Source organism: Engystomops pustulosus, chromosome 7 (genome assembly GCF_040894005.1).
Source record: "Engystomops pustulosus chromosome 7, aEngPut4.maternal, whole genome shotgun sequence".
NCBI lineage: Eukaryota > Metazoa > Chordata > Amphibia > Anura > Leptodactylidae > Engystomops > Engystomops pustulosus.
In genome coordinates this window covers 164,177,697-164,195,756 of record NC_092417.1, presented here as the reverse complement: position 1 = coordinate 164,195,756, position 18,060 = coordinate 164,177,697, and the positions used below count along the sequence as shown (strand labels likewise).

At 43.9% G+C, this 18,060-nt stretch overlaps 1 protein-coding gene across 2 annotated transcripts in view; it reads right to left on the bottom strand.

The window, feature by feature from the left end:
• SYT9 (synaptotagmin 9) overlaps window positions 1–17,254 on the bottom strand; it is a 108,912-nt gene extending 91,658 nt beyond the window's left edge. For both annotated transcript variants that reach the window (XM_072118632.1, XM_072118633.1), the window contains exon 1: window positions 16,216–17,254. In XM_072118632.1, coding sequence (XP_071974733.1) covers window positions 16,216–16,363 — 148 coding nt within the window. In that variant the 5' untranslated portion in view covers window positions 16,364–17,254. The remainder of the gene's footprint in view (window positions 1–16,215) is intronic.
• Between the last annotated feature and the right edge of the window lie 806 nt (window positions 17,255–18,060).

Genomic DNA, 18,060 nt, shown 5'->3' with positions numbered 1-18,060 from the left:
AGGGAGGACTGCAGCCATGAATAATGTATAGAGCATCTCCTCATATAACTATACTGGTCAATATAGGACTCGGGATACTTCACCATCTGGAGACCAATCATGTAGTAATCTTCACTTACAGCTCTTGTCTTTAAGACTCTGCAAATATAACCATGACCTGAATTAAGGCAGAGACATGCTACAACAGCTGTAATTCTACGCAATATGTGATTAAAACCCCCAACGAAATAAATCCGGGCTGAACATCAGCGTCTTTGTCTTATTTCCGACCATATATTACAGGTAATATATTATAAGATCATCATTATAATCTTTATTTTGAAATGTTTTTTATTATAATATCTATATCTATAATATCTATATCTATAATATCTATATCTATAATAATAGATCTATATAATATATGTTTTTTGATTATATCTTATAATATAAAAAATATAAAAATATAAAATATATAAAAATTATAGAGCACAATTATAAACACTGTTATATATATATACAGGCAGTCCCCGGGTTACATACAAGATAGGGTCTGTAGGTCTGTACTTAAGTTGAGTTTGTATGTAAGTCGGAACTGTATATTTTATCATTATAATCCCAGCCAGAACTTTTTTGGTCTCTGTGACAATTGGATTTTAAAAATGTTGTGCCATAAGAATCAATATTAACACTAAAGCTTCATTACAGACACCTGTGATAACTGTTACAGCTGTTTATTGTAGCCTAGAACTAAAGCACAATAAATTACCAACATCCAGTGGTCCGTTTGTAACTAGGGGTTGTATGTAAGTCGAGTGTTCTTAAGTAGGGGACCGCCTGTATATATATATATATATTAAACATTGTTTAGAATATTTATATATTTTGTATTATTTTAAATAGTATCATAATGGGGCTCATTTACTAAGGGCTCCGCGGCCGCACTTTCGACAACTTTCCCGCAGATTTCCGATTTGCGCCGAATTGCCCCGGGATTTTGGCGCACGCGATCGGATTTTGGCGCATCGGCGCCGGCTTTCAAGCAGCTGAAATCGGGGGCGTGGTCGTCGGAAAAACCATGGTATTTTTTAAAAAACTTTTGTCGCTTGACACGCACTTAGAAGCACCGGGAAGAAGATGGTGAACTCCGGCGGACCTCGGCGCAGCAGCAACACCTTGTAGATATCGGGTATATTGAATACTAGTGGGTGTAGGATAGATCTGAATGAATGCTTTATTGTAGTATATTGTATTTCTTGTTTTTAGGGTATATAATTGAGCAGATGTAGGAAGCTGTATGAAAGTCAGAATATTCCTAGTTGCGCATGGCAACCAATTACAGCTCAGCTTTCCTTTTACCAGTGCTCATGAATATTTTAAAGAGGGAGCTGTGGTTGGTTGCCTAAATCTGACCCATCATGTGTGTTTTTTACTGTGAGTTATGCATTATATAAAAAATGCTTTATTTATGTACAGAAAAATCCTCTAGATGGGTAAAATTGTGCAACATAGACAATAACCATAGCAGGAAGATCTGGTGACACTGGTGTCTGTCGAGGGATGGGATGTATAAGGACACTAGGATATTCAGGTCTTGACTTGTAGCATAAAAATGGCTAAAAGTACAGATCTTGGCCAATGAACGGTTCAGTGTAGTGACCAAGGTATGAAGTGGTTAGTGCCTACTAAAATTGGCCCAATTAAGGACAACCATGGTCCAAGGAAGGGACCGGAATCTAAGAGGCACCTGGTTATCACCAGAGGCTGCCGCAAAGCGGATTGGTCTTGCTGCGGCGGGGTACCACCATGTCATTCCACAGGTTCTGACTTGTCCGTGGTGGCAGCCAAGGTCGAGGTTGGGGAAAGGCAGGAGGTCAAGACAGATGGCAAAGATTCAGGGTCAGAGACGGAGCAGGAGGTCAGGGCTGGCAGCGGAGGAGTGAAATCAAGAACAAGTCCGGGGTCACAACGGGAGGTCAATGCATGGGAACAAGTTACAGATAACAGCTTTCTCTGAGGCCTAGAGCGCAAAGATCCGATGGGGGACACTGGGAGAGTGTCGGCACACGTCCCCGTCCCCTAGGGGACGTGTGCGCTGGAAAGCCGGGATGGGAGCAGGAGTGTGGAGAGGTAAGAGACTTCGGGGACAACGGGCGCCGCGGCGTGGGGCATGGGTGCACCTGCGACCCGAGATGTGAGTCGCAGGAGCACCCGTGACACAATGCCAATGCCAATTTGGCTCTTTACTGTCAAGTGGGTAGTATTGGGTAACACCCACTTGACAGTAGAGTCTAATTAGTATATCAGGTGGTGTAACAACACTGATTACCCAGGAATAATTGGGGCTATAGAAAAGATTCCAACTGCTTCGCAATCAGTAAAGGGGCGACTATTAAACATGGTGGCGAAGGGTCCTCTTAAAGGGGTCAATCCAGATTGCTGCCTTCCAACAGATGGCCCTACAGGGTTTTTTTTGGAGATAACTCATTTTCAATCCTTCAGTGATTCATCCTCAGTTCCAGACTGACTAATAATTTAGCTGATAAAGTACATAGAGAGTGATGGAAACCCAGAAGGGTAATGACGCAGCGGGTCAGTCTGATGACTTGTCAGTCTCAGTTTTCTGTTTTTACTGAAGTTTTACAAAATGTCATTCCTTTTATAGCGGGGATAAGATAAGTGATGGGGAATCATGTTCGGGATTACTAGTGAATGGAGCAGAGGATGTTTGGTGTGACAGGTTTGGAGTAATGAGCTGCGGACGGCACACGGTGCCGATTCCTGGCGCCAAATTTAGCTCCACATCTTGGCTGATTGTACATTGTCTGCAGATTGGACAGGGTCACAGTCTTTTCTAAATAATCATTCCTTTTTGCTTTATTCCTACGTCTGGGTCTGGATTCCTTCCAAAGACGGGATGTAACTCTCCGAAAATCCTGCATAATCATCTAATCTAATGTTTAAATTTGGATACAATGTAGCAAGGAGCCAAGACTGATTGGGCGGGAATGACTTGACACATTCTCTAGTTATTACGCAACATACATCCTCCTAAGAGGAAGACGGAGAGAACATTCTGGAGCGAGTCACATCGTATGAAGCCAACTCACGAAATCACCAGCTATAGATGAAAATTTATGGATGTCTGCTGTTCTCCAGAGCCTGGAACTATCACTTATGAGGTCCATGATGTCCGGCGTATGATGAAGAAACCTAAACTAGACTTAAAGGGGTCACCTTAAAAATCACCTCCACCGCAATGTTAAAAAAAGCAAAGAAGAGTCATATTTTTCCTGAGATGAGTCAAGTTTAGAGTCAGGAAAAGCATCACTTCCGATGCTTCTAACTTATGTTCTATATGATCTAAAAAATGGTGTCATGTAACCTTTAAGAATCTCATTTTTCAGGTCTTGTGAGATTAAGAACTAGAGATACAGACAGTTAAAGACATGGTTAGAAATGTGACCTGCAGATATCTGATATACTCCGATTCGGTAGCTCCCATTGTTCATTTTTATCTGAAAGATGAGATTGTTATCCTTAATATGATCACAAAAGATGAGGGAGTATAAATTATACTCCCCCAGCAGCCTGTAATCTTGACTCATCTCAGGCAAAATCTGGTGACAGGTTGAGCAGACCCAAACTTTGGAGTTTGGCACCCATGACTTCAGAGCTGAATGACAAGCTGTGTTCAGGGAAAACGTGGCAAGCTGATTGATTGCCAAGCAATCAGACAGACAGGGACTTCTCAAATACCATTGATTGTCCTTTTCAGGGCACTTAGGTAGGGGGAAGAGGCCGTTGTGATTATTCACATGTGGAAATCTGAAATAATTGCCCTTTTTAGGGCACTCTAAAAAACTGCTTGTTGCTACTCATATGCTGCTACATTGCATGACCAGACCCCCATTTTACAGCCATTTTTGGGTGTTAAAATTTTGTTCTACATTGCCTTCAATTTGGTTTGTGTTTGGGGTCCCAAACCAAATAATTTAACAAACCCAAATTCTGACCAACCTTTTCACTTTTCATTGTATTCAGTAGTATTTGTGGCCCTTCCTAATGTCCACAAGAAGCCCTTTGAATAGTTGTAGCCCCAGTCTGGTAAAACTTCAGAGAGGCAGATCCTCAAAACCATCCATAGTGTTACTGTAACATCTGACATCTCTGACATCACAAGACTCCTGGGATTGTAGCTTTCTTGCAACCTTTTTGATAATTCCTGAAATCTCCTGACCCCTTTGGCTTACTTCCCAATTTCTCTTTAGTCTGTCGGATTGGTACTTTGTTTGCTCTCTCTACTGTGACCCGGCTCTGACGACCTTTCCATTTTGTGTTTGTATTGTTTTTTCCGTGTTTGCACTTTGGTATAGGCAGGGAATGTCTTCTATTTGTCTACCCCCTATATAATTGGGGGCAAGGCAATAGGAATGGACAGCTAGAAGTGGGTTCAGCATTTGGGCCCCCTGTCTGTGACTTGTGTCCATTCCCAGAGACTGCAGTACAGTAACCATCTAAAATTGAAGCAGAATGTGGAGTGATCCAAAGAGTCCCTGCCTGCTTACTGAGTCCAACCTAAACAGTGGCCAATAACTGGGCATCGGCCCCCTACCTTCACCAAAGTGTAGACATGTAACAAGACAAACAAATAACAAAAAGGGAATGTCAAAAATCCGGTTTACAACAAGATAGCAAGAAAAGCACAAAATAAAATACACAGGAGAATAGTCAAGAACGTAAGTCAATATTGAAAAACCAGAAGTAAAGATGAATATCAAGAAAATCACCGTCAGAAAGCTAGCAAGACTAGCAAAGGAAGATGGTGTACACAAGGGTATAAATCAGAGTATGCTTCAGGTGAGAGAGGATGGACTCTGGAAGTGAGAGAGGCTTAACCCTTGCTGGTTCAGAGCATGGATTGTTCTCAGCCTTACAGTCTAAACCGAGACACAGATGTAACAATATAAGAGAATTCAGTTGAATCTGGCAACTTCTGTGGGAGCGACTTAAGACAGTTTATAGTATGTGGTGAGAATGGGGGGGTCAACATAGCTCTTCTTAAACAACCGGTCTATAAGAACTGACCTAATTCCATCACTGTATGGGGGCCCCTGAACTCTGGGGCCCGAAGTGATAGCAAACAGGGGCATAACTAGGAGAGATAGGGCCCCATAAAAGACTTCTGAATGGGGCCCCCTTACCCCTTAAAAATATACATATTTGTATACACACACATGTGAGTTACAATCACACACATTTATACACTCCTGCGCATGCATTTATGTACTTATACATACAGGGGGAGATTTATCAGAAGCGTCAGAGGTAAAACTATACTAGTCGCCCATGAAAACCAATCAGAGCTCAGTTTTAATTTTATAAATAGCTGTGTGAGAATGAAAGCTGAGCTCTGATTGGTTTACATCGGCAACTGGAACAGTTCTGCTCTCAGACACTTCTGATAAATCTCCCCCACTGTATATATACTTCTTATACACACTTCTTATACACATCATATATACACATACACATATTTTATTGTGCAGTCTTAGGACAATAATTGAGTGACCTCTAAAATCGATAGAGACGTGGAAATAACCTTTTGGGTAAATATATACACATATAGCATAAACATACAAACTTACAGTATATACACATATATACAGTACCATATACAGACATAGAGCATACACACATGTACAGTATATACACACACACATATATATACCATATACATCATAAACATACATACAGTTTATAAACACCATATATACACACATATACCATATACATACATACATCACATAAAAACACACATACACAGTACCGTATATAGACATACAGCATATAGACACACACATATACACCACATACACATACGGCAAACATGTATAAAATAGAGCACCACCTCCATTCTTTTATGTGTCAGGTCAGATGCCGGGGCCCCATGACACTGTGGGCCCCATAGCAGCTGCTATGGCTGCTACCGCTGTAGTTGCGCCCCTGATAGCATGGATTTTAACTACAGATGACTTCATCTAGGCTTGGAAAAGCTTCTGTAGAGCATCATATTTAACCCATTGATTGCCTCTACCATCACCAAGAAGATAAATGTCTTTTTACAAAATTGACCCATTAATAAAGAGCCATCCAGTGACCTTCAACCCCCGGAGAGTGAGACATCTGATGCTTAGAGATTTCCAGAGCGTGCCTAATGTACATTCATCCCCATCAATGCCTGCACTAAAGGCAGATCAAGTAGCGGCCGACAAGAAAACTATTGATAACATTGATCCCGAAATTGAATGCATCCTCCATGTACATGAATAATGGACAATCACCGCTGCCTGGTATCAGGTAGATCGGCCGTAGGGATCAATAATCGCTGGGATCCGATCTACTCATTAACCACACGCTGCGATGGGAGGATATTCCAAGAAGGAATTTTACATGTTTTATGTTTATGATAATAAAATGCATAAATGATGAAAAAAAAACGAGTTTCCTGTTTGATAATTATCCGATTCAGTCATTATGAGTAATGAAGGTATATTTTTAGCCGCAGCTTTGTTTTTTTTACTTTACAGGGGGCCATTAGTAAGCTATAAAGGGCACAACTGTGGATTATATTATCGGATCCCGCTCCTGGGAAGAGACAGCGGCGCCAATGACACTTAATAGAATCTTAAAAAGTGTTAATTAATACCATTTTTTACATTCATTTATTTTTTAATATATGTTTTATTTTTTTATAATATTTAGTATTTTTCAAATTTTTTTTTTTAATTCCTCAAAAAAACCCACAAAAAATCCTGTTATTTCTTGCAAATCAGATAGATCGTACTTTTACCGTTTACTATTTGTTATCATGTGATCGAGGGCCATATTTACCGACATGCCGGGGGCTAGTAAATCGAGACCAAAGAGATTGGTCTGGAACTTTGTAGCAAGAAGAAGTTGCATTTTTCTTTTTATATTGTAAAAAATTTTAGCAATATTTTAATTTAATTTTTGATAACATGGATAACCCCTTTAAGATCTTTACGGCTCCTCGCTGTACAAGGGCACCCGTAGAGGTATATTGTAACTCTGTAGGATTCCAATTCTATACAAAATCAATACAGATACCGTGCACCAGAGTGCAGCACATGGTATTGTAATAGAGAGACATATAACCTAGCATTATTCCTCCAAGGGCATAATTAAGGGGATTTTTCCATTAAAAGAAATTCTATTCCGTGGATCAGGGAAAAGTTTTGGATGGACTAACTCTCAAATCCCCTCGAAACATGAAAATGGTGTCCCATTTGGGGCATTACTACAAGGGTAGCAGCCATAGCAGCTGCTATGGGGCCCGCAGTGTCAGGGGGCCCCACATCCAAACTGCCACAAGAAAGAAAGGAGGTGGTGCACCATTATATACATCTCTGCTATATGTGTGTATGGTGCATATGTGTGTGTATATGTGATATATGTCTATATATGTGACTGTATGTTCGTGTTTATGTGATATACCACAATTATGGTATATATGCCCTTTATACATGTGTATTTGGTTTGTGTATATAATTTATGTCTGTATATGGTATTGGAAGTATGTGTTTATTTTCTGTATGTGCATATGTGGTGTTTAAAAACTGTTTGCATGTATATGGTATATGGTTTGTGTGTATATACTCTGTGTGTATATTCAGTATGTGTGTATATTCTGTATGTCTGTATATGGTACTGTATATATGTGTTTCTAAATTTCTATGTTTATGCTGTATGTGTACTTATGATATATGTATACTATGGGTGTGTATAAGATATATATATATATATATATATATATATATATATATATATATATACTGTATGGGTGTGTAAGATATTTATGTACTGTATAGATGAAAGTACATAAATGCATGTGCATGACCATATACATGTGTGTATGTGTGTACAAGTATATAAATGTGCGATTGTAACTCACATGAATGAGTCTACTAATATGTATATTTTTTAAGGCGGGAGGGGGCCTCATTCAGAATTCTGCTATGGGCCCCTACCTCTCCCCTGTGTCCCATCCACAAATATTTTATATAGAATGGTGAAGGACTACCGTCTATTCATAGTATTGAATGGCTGGAAATAGCAGCTGTACCCGGTTGCTCTTCTACATTACAATACAGATAAACAGAGCGACTGTGGACATGTGCGATCCCTAAATTCTAACAGGGGTACAGAAACCCTTTATTCTATTCCAACTGTAGGAGCCTCAGTGATCAGACATTTTTTACCCATTTTATACACAATTTTAGTCAGAAAACCCCTTTAATTGTTCATACATGGAAAGAAAACAAATCATGTATCATTATTATGTGCAGTATTGGATATGACCACCCTTCACATACAGAAGATAACATACAGGTTAAAATAAGCAAATAATTGGAAGTGGTAATAAATCTGTCACCTGACCAAAAAGTCACACACCCCATCCCATCCAACAAAAAGCACATCCAACCATGGAAAATTATTCTACTTACATTGTTAGAGGACTAACAATTACAAATTGACAAAAGAAAGAAATGTATATTCACTCTGCTCCTCGGGGGCGTGGATACTTAAGAGGTAGGCGGGGCATAAAATCAGATTCCATTGGTTTAAAGCAATAAGTCTCACTCACTGCTTTTCAATCAAAGCTCATTGTTATTTTTTGATATGTCCTTTATCTTTAGTGAAACCATGCCCATGATCTAGAAAACTGCATGAATAGCAATCGCTTAATATTTATCATTCCCTATTTTATAGCAGGAACTGTCCAAAACTATCCAACCACTATCTGGCCAAAGCAAGTGAAGAATATAAGTTATCATCAGCCCTGTACTCAGTCCTTCTTCATCCTATCTGACAACCGGCAAGATTTGGGATATCCTTTTATACATGAAATTATTGGCCTGCGCTGTTAAAGTCTGCAAGTTCAGCTGATATTCTTATTCTTGGAACTTTGGATTTCCATAAATTTGACAGAATAGTGATTATGAACAAAGAGCACCCCTAGCTTTGGAGGACTATAATTACAGGGACGGCCTATTAATATGAATGGACAGGTTGTAATGCCTTTCTTGCCCTGAAGAGGTGCTGCAGATGATTGAACTGAGTCCTAGACACCAGAAAACCACTGATTTTCCCATTTTCTCACAAGGACAACTTCAATATAAGAATTTTTTTTCTAATACTACATTTTTTTCAGGTGTGTCACCTTTATAAATATAATATGACCACCCCTTGTCACATACCAACACATTTTCAGCACCTCAAACAACTTCATTGACAAAACTTCATTGCTCCATGTTATAGTATAGAGCAACAAAACCTGCTCCATCTGCTGAGCAGCCAGCTGAAACACTGTAACGAATCCTCAGAGTACATAGTCACATGTAGGCACAATCCTATCTCTACATTGCAATGATGATTTTCTGTAATTGGTTTTGTGCAGGAATCATCATGTTGTGGAGGATCTTCTCTCTGCTTAATTTGATATAATTTGGTTTCATACCCTGCCACGGCTCTGTCCAGCAGATTTACAAAAAAGGATTTTTTTTTTTCATTTCAGATATGCCTGGATTACTCCCAAAACAATTAGTTAATGCACAAAACATGAGGTCTGAGATGGCAAAAGCAGGAAAACAAATGCATCCTCAACCTACAACCTGCAAAGCCCAGAGTGGTCTAAAAGAACTATGCTGAGATGTGCAACCACCAGGTGACCCCTCCTGACCAGGAGACTAGCAGGTATACAGATCTGTAAAGAACAGCCTGAGATGTGCAACCACCAGGTGACCCCTCCTGACCAGGAGACTAGCAGGTATACAGATCTGTAAAGAACTATCCTGAGATGTGCAACCACCAGGTGACCCCTCCTGACCAGGAGACTAGCAGGTATACAGATCTGTAAAGAACTATCCTGAGATGTGCAACCACCAGGTGACCCCCCCCTGACCAGGAGACTAGCAGGTATATAGATCTGTAAAGAACTATCCTGAGATGTGCAACCACCAGGTGACCCCTCCTGACCAGGAGACTAGCAGGTATATAGATCTGTAAAGAACATCCTGAGATGTGCAACCACCAGGTGACCCCCCCCTGACCAGGAGACTAGCAGGTATATAGATCTGTAAAGAACAGCCTGAGATGTGCAACCACCAGGTGACCCCCCCCTGACCAGGAGACTAGCAGGTATATAGATCTGTAAAGAACAGCCTGAGATGTGCAACCACCAGGTGACCCCTCCTGACCAGGAGACTAGCAGGTATATAGATCTGTAAAGAACTATCCTGAGATGTGCAACCACCAGGTGACCCCTCCTGACCAGGAGACTAGCAGGTATACAGATCTGTAAAGAACTATCCTGAGATGTGCAACCACCAGGTGACCCCCCCTGACCAGGAGACTAGCAGGTATACAGATCTGTAAAGAACTATCCTGAGATGTGCAACCACCAGGTGACCCCTCCTGACCAGGAGACTAGCAGGTATATAGATCTGTAAAGAACATCCTGAGATGTGCAACCACCAGGTGACCCCTCCTGACCAGGAGACTAGCAGGTATATAGATCTGTAAAGAACATCCTGAGATGTGCAACCACCAGGTGACCCCTCCTGACCAGGAGACTAGCAGGTATATCAGTGATGGGCAACCTTTTGAGCTAGGTGTGTCAAAATTCGCCAAAAAAACGAGCATAACTCGGGTGCTGTGTCACCTTTAGGAAAAACCTAATTTTGTAATAACATGTCCAGCAGCGGCCTCCCCTTATTAATAACATGTCCAGCAGCGGCCTCCCTTTACTACTAAAATACCCCTAGCGGCCTCCCTTTACTACTAAAATACCCCTAGCGGCCTCCCTTTACTACTAGAATACCCCTAGCGGCCTCCCTTTACTACTAAAATACCCCTAGCGGCCTCCCTTTACTACTAAAATACCCCTAGTGGCCTCCCTTTACTACTAAAATACCCCTAGCGGCCTCCCTTTACTACTAGAATACCCCTAGAGGCCTCCCTTTACTACTAAAATACCCCTAGCGGCCTCCCTTTACTACTAAAATACCCCTAGCGGCCTCCCTTTACTACTAGAATACCCCTAGAGGCCTCCCTTTACTACTAAAATACCCCTAGCGCCCTCCCTTTACTACTAAAATACCCCTAGCGGCCTCCCTTTACTACTAAAATACCCCTAGCGGCCTCCCTTTACTACTAAAATACCCCTAGCGGCCTCCCTTTACTACTAAAATACCCCTAGCGGCCTCCCTTTACTACTAAAATACCCCTAGCGGCATCCCTTTACTACTAAAATACCCCTAGCGCCCTCCCTTTACTACTAAAATACCCCTAGCGGCCTCCCTTTACTACTAAAATACCCCTAGCGGCCTCCCTTTACTATTAAAATACCCCTAGCGGCCTCCCTTTACTACTAAAATACCCCTAGCGGCCTCCCTTTACTATTAAAATACCCCTAGCGGCCTCCCTTTACTACTAAAATACCCCTAGCGGCCTCCCTTTACTATTAAAATACCCCTAGCGGCCTCCCTTTACTACTAAAATACCCCCAGCACCCTCCCTTTACTACTAAAATACCCCTAGCGGCCTCCCTTTACTACTAAAATACCCCTAGCGGCATCCCTTTACTATTAAAATACCCCTAGCGCCCTCCCTTTACTACTAAAATACCCCTAGCGGCCTCCCTTTACTACTAAAATACCCCTAGCGGCCTCCCTTTACTATTAAAATACCCCTAGCGGCCTCCCTTTACTATTAAAATACCCCTAGCGCCCTCCCTTTACTACTAAAATACCCCTAGCGGCCTCCCTTTACTACTAAAATACCCCTAGCGGCCTCCCTTTACTATTAAAATACCCCTAGCGGCCTCCCTTTACTACTAAAATACCCCCAGCACCCTCCCTTTACCACTAAAATACCCCTAGCGGCCTCCCTTTACTACTAAAATACCCCCAGCACCCTCCCTTTACTACAAAATTACCCCTAGCACCCTCCCTTTACTACTAAAATACCCCTAGCGCCCTCCCTTTAAATATAAAATAATAATAAACTTACATACTTACCCAGTGATGTCTTCTTCCCTGTAGCTTTACTGCAGGCGGCTCGGCTCCTCCAGGTTGCACCGCGCTCCTCGGGTCACATGACTGACGTGACCTGACGTCAGGTCGCCTCAGTCACGTGACGAGCAGCGCGCATTGCAGCCTGGAGGAGCCGGAGGAGTTGCAGAAGGTGGGCGGACCAACGCGGCGCCGGACAGGTAAGCAGGGGGCAGAAACACAGGGACGGGGGCGGGATATTACCACAGGGGCAGCACATTACACAGGGACATTAACACAGGGGGAGCACATTGCACAGGGACAGAAACACAAGGACGGGGGCTGGACATTAACATAGGGGTAGCACATTACACAGGGAGGGGGGTGGACAGCGGGCGCTGGGCGGCCGCGTGTCAGCAAAAATGACTACGCGTGTCAGTGCTGACACGCGTGTCATAGGTTCGCCATCACTGAGGTATATAGATCTGTAAAGAACAGCCTGAGATGTGCAACCACCAGGTGACCCCTCCTGACCAGGAGACTAGCAGGTATACAGATCTGTAAAGAACTATCCTGAGATGTGCAACCACCAGGTGACCCCTCCTGACCAGGAGACTAGCAGGTATATAGATCTGTAAAGAACATCCTGAGATGTGCAACCACCAGGTGACCCCCCCCCCCTGACCAGGAGACTAGCAGGTGTATAGACATGTAATGAACAGGCTGAGATTTGCAACCACCAGGTGACCCCTCCTGACCAGGAGACTAGCAGGTATATAGATCTGTAAAGAACAGCCTGAGATGTGCAACCACCAGGTGACCCCTCCTGACCAGGAGACTAGCAGGTATATAGATCTGTAAAGAACAGCCTGAGATGTGCAACCACCAGGTGACCCCTCCTGACCAGGAGACTAGCAGGTATATAGATCTGTAAAGAATATCCTGAGATGTGCAACCACCAGGTGACCCCTCCTGCCCAGGAGACTAGCAGGTATACAGATCTGTAAAGAACATCCTGAGATGTGCAACCACCAGGTGACCCCCCTGACCAGGAGACTAGCAGGTATATAGATCTGTAAAGAATATCCTGAGATGTGCAGCCACCAGGTGACCCCTCCTGACCAGGAGACTAGCAGGTATATAGATCTGTAAAGAACAGCCTGAGATGTGCAACCACCAGGTGACCCCTCCTGACCAGGAGACTAGCAGGTATATAGATCTGTAAAGAACAGCCTGAGATGTGCAACCACCAGGTGACCCCTCCTGACCAGGAGACTAGCAGGTGTATAGATCTGTAAAGAACATCCTGAGATTTGCAACCACCAGGTGACCCCTCCTGACCAGGAGACTAGCAGGTATATAGATCTGTAAAGAACATCCTGAGATGTGCAACCACCAGGTGACCCCCCCTGACCAGGAGACTAGCAGGTATATAGATCTGTAAAGAACATCCTGAGATGTGCAACCACCAGGTAACCCCCCCCCCCTGACCAGGAGACTAGCAGGTATATAGATCTGTAAAGAACAGCCTGAGATGTGCAACCACCAGGTGACCCCTCCTGACCAGGAGACTAGCAGGTATATAGATCTGTAAAGAACAGCCTGAGATGTGCAACCACCAGGTGACCCCTCCTGACCAGGAGACTAGCAGGTATATAGATCTGTAAAGAACAGCCTGAGATGTGCAACCACCAGGTGACCCCTCCTGACCAGGAGACTAGCAGGTATATAGATCTGTAAAGAACAGCCTGAGATGTGCAACCACCAGGTGACCCCTCCTGACCAGGAGACTAGCAGGTGTATAGACATGTAAAGAACAGCCTGAGATGTGCAACCACCAGGTGACCCCTCCTGACCAGGAGACTAGCAGGTATACAGATCTGTAAAGAACATCCTGAGATGTGCAACCACCAGGTGACCCCTCCTGACCAGGAGACTAGCAGGTATATAGATCTGTAAAGAACATCCTGAGATGTGCAACCACCAGGTGACCCCCCTGACCAGGAGACTAGCAGGTATATAGATCTGTAAAGAACATCTTGAGATGTGCAACCACCAGGTGACCCCTCCTGACCAGGAGACTAGCAGGTATATAGATCTGTAAAGAACATCCTGAGATGTGCAACCACCAGGTGACCCCCCCTGACCAGGAGACTAGCAGGTATATAGATCTGTAAAGAACATCCTGAGATGTGCAACCACCAGGTGACCCCTCCTGACCAGGAGACTAGCAGGTATATAGATCTGTAAAGAACAGCCTGAGATGTGCAACCACCAGGTGACCCCTCCTGACCAGGAGACTAGCAGGTATATAGATCTGTAAAGAACAGCCTGAGATGTGCAACCACCAGGTGACCCCTCCTGACCAGGAGACTAGCAGGTATATAGATCTGTAAAGAACAGCCTGAGATGTGCAACCACCAGGTGACCCCCCCCTGACCAGGAGACTAGCAGGTATATAGATCTGTAAAGAACAGCCTGAGATGTGCAACCACCAGGTGACCCCTCCTGACCAGGAGACTAGCAGGTGTATAGACATGTAATGAACAGGCTGAGATTTGCAACCACCAGGTGACCCCTCCTGACCAGGAGACTAGCAGGTATATAGATCTGTAAAGAACAGCCTGAGATGTGCAACCACCAGGTGACCCCTCCTGACCAGGAGACTAGCAGGTATATAGATCTGTAAAGAACAGCCTGAGATGTGCAACCACCAGGTGACCCCTCCTGACCAGGAGACTAGCAGGTATATAGATCTGTAAAGAACAGCCTGAGATGTGCAACCACCAGGTGACCCCTCCTGACCAGGAGACTAGCAGGTGTATAGACATGTAATGAACAGGCTGAGATTTGCAACCACCAGGTGACCCCTCCTGACCAGGAGACTAGCAGGTATATAGATCTGTAAAGAACAGCCTGAGATGTGCAACCACCAGGTGACCCCTCCTGACCAGGAGACTAGCAGGTATATAGATCTGTAAAGAACAGCCTGAGATGTGCAACCACCAGGTGACCCCTCCTGACCAGGAGACTAGCAGGTATATAGATCTGTAAAGAACAGCCTGAGATGTGCAACCACCAGGTGACCCCCCCCTGACCAGGAGACTAGCAGGTATATAGATCTGTAAAGAACAGCCTGAGATGTGCAACCACCAGGTGACCCCTCCTGACCAGGAGACTAGCAGGTATATAGATCTGTAAAGAACAGCCTGAGATGTGCAACCACCAGGTGACCCCTCCTGACCAGGAGACTAGCAGGTATATAGATCTGTAAAGAACAGCCTGAGATGTGCAACCACCAGGTGACCCCTCCTTACCAGGAGACTAGCAGGTATATAGATCTGTAAAGAACAGCCTGAGATGTGCAACCACCAGGTGACCCCCCTGACCAGGAGACTAGCAGGTATATAGATCTGTAAAGAACAGCCTGAGATGTGCAACCACCAGGTGACCCCCCCCTGACCAGGAGACTAGCAGGTATATAGATCTGTAAAGAACAGCCTGAGATGTGCAACCACCAGGTGACCCCTCCTGACCAGGAGACTAGCAGGTATATAGATCTGTAAAGAACAGCCTGAGATGTGCAACCACCAGGTGACCCCTCCTGACCAGGAGACTAGCAGGTATATAGATCTGTAAAGAACAGCCTGAGATGTGCAACCACCAGGTGACCCCTCCTGACCAGGAGACTAGCAGGTATATAGATCTGTAAAGAACAGCCTGAGATGTGCAACCACCAGGTGACCCCTCCTGACCAGGAGACTAGCAGGTATATAGATCTGTAAAGAACAGCCTGAGATGTGCAACCACCAGGTGACCCCCCCCCCCTGACCAGGAGACTAGCAGGTGTATAGACATGTAAAGAACAGCCTGAGATGTGCAACCACCAGGTGACCCCCCTGACCAGGAGACTAGCAGGTATATAGATCTGTAAAGAATATCCTGAGATGTGCAACCACCAGGTGACCCCCCTGACCAGGAGACTAGCAGGTGTATAGACATGTAAAGAACATACAAGATTGTTGTGCCTCTCCAGACGTTGTGGAACTTCATGTTGGAACCTGTAGTGCCATAACTTCTAGAAAGCCTCAAGTTGTCTCAGTCTGGACGATGGAAGACAGTAGAAGAACAACTGATTTAAAAGATAAGAGTTGGAGTTTACCTGCATCATTGAGTCGAGGTCTGGCTCTGTCTATCCGGTAGTAGATGAAGTCCAAGCAGTTCTCGTTCTCTACAATCCCACTACTGCACAGGTCCGCCACCAGTGTGAGTGCCTTCATGCAGATGTCCTGCTCCCTGTCTCCAGGCATTTCCTACCACCATCCTTGTAAACCCAGGAGCTTGCTGCTCTGCTATATCTCTCCCTACCCCTCTCCACCGAGGTTGGCAGAGAGGGCAACCTGCCTTTGCCTCTGAAGCTTCTGTGATGTTGCCTCCTGAGATCACTGCTCACACCCAGTGGTCTCCTTTAAGATCACACCCAGTTGAAGTTCTCCTAGATGACTCCACAAAAATCCCAACCACACTATTCTTTCTCTACAAGCTTTGTCATCAATGCGTTGAACATCACACACAATATCCAGAGAGGTCTTCTTCAATCATCTGAACTCCACATGGTCCTCAGAATCAACTCTCACAGTTGACTCCCTTGAGCTCACACCCTACTGAACTGAATCACTCTACGGATCTCTTTACACCTACCTACCTACCCTCAAGACCTCCCAAGGCTCACATCCAGGTGGTCTCCACTCTACTCAGATGATGGTAAAAGATGTACAAGCCTTTCCTTGAGACCTCACCAAAGCAGTTCACCTTTCTCACTTTTGCAGAAGAGACCAGCTCCTCCTCTCATGCTGCTAAGATGAAGAAGAAAGTGTCTGCTGCCTTCTCTGCTCATCTTCCCCCTCCCATCCTAGATTTACCGAAAATCCTTTAAAGTGTGTGTTTCTACAGCAAACAAATATCAGGAGTAAAGAGGCAGAGACAATCTTAGATGGCAACTGCAAGGCAAGTCTCCTTAGACTTCTGAGATGTTCCTCCTGATATCTCCAAGTTTTACATGGCAGGTAGAAGAACCTTGCAGAGGAGTGTGAATGCTGGTAGCAGCCCTGAGCATTGCCATCCTCTGGCTCCCTCTGCTCGGTGTGGCAGCAGCTAGTTCTCAGGATGTGTTGCTGAGAGCTGACAAAGACTGATGTGGAGGGGAGGAGGGGATGGGGCTCAGAGCTGAGCACTAGAGCTGCCTGCCTTCATAGCACTCCCTACTACCACTGGCTTCTGGAGCTACTTTAGGAATCAGCAATGACATTATATTTCCTTTTATATTTTACAGGCAAATTAATAATTCTATAACATTTATATTTTTTATAGAGAAATAAATACAATAAAACATAAAGTAAATCCTCAAAAGACCTGGTTGATCCTCATGTAAATTATCCATAGCTATGGTCGCTCTTCTCACAGATCATTCATAGACTTGGTTGCTCATCAGATAGATCATCCATAGACTTGGTTGTTAGTCAGATATATATCATCCACAGACTTGGTTGCTTAAAAGATAGATCATCCATAGACCTGGTTGCACATCACATAGGTCATGAATAGACTTGGGTGTTCATCACATAGATCATCCATAGGCTTGGTTCCCCATCAGATAGATCACCTATAGACTTGGTTGCCCATCACATATATCATCCATAGACTTGGTTTCTTAAAAGATAGATCATCCATAGACCTGGTTGTAAATCACATAGGTCATGAATACTTGGTTGCTCATCAGATAGATCATCCATAGACTTGGTTGCTCATCACATAGATCATCCATAGACTTGGTTGCCCATCACATATATCATCCATAGACTCGGTTGCTCATCAGATAGATCATCCATAGACTTGGTTGCTCATCACATAGATCATCCATAGACCTGGTTGTACATCACATAGATCATGAATAGACTTGGGTGTTCATCACATAGAATCTATGTGATGAACACCCAAGTCTATTCAT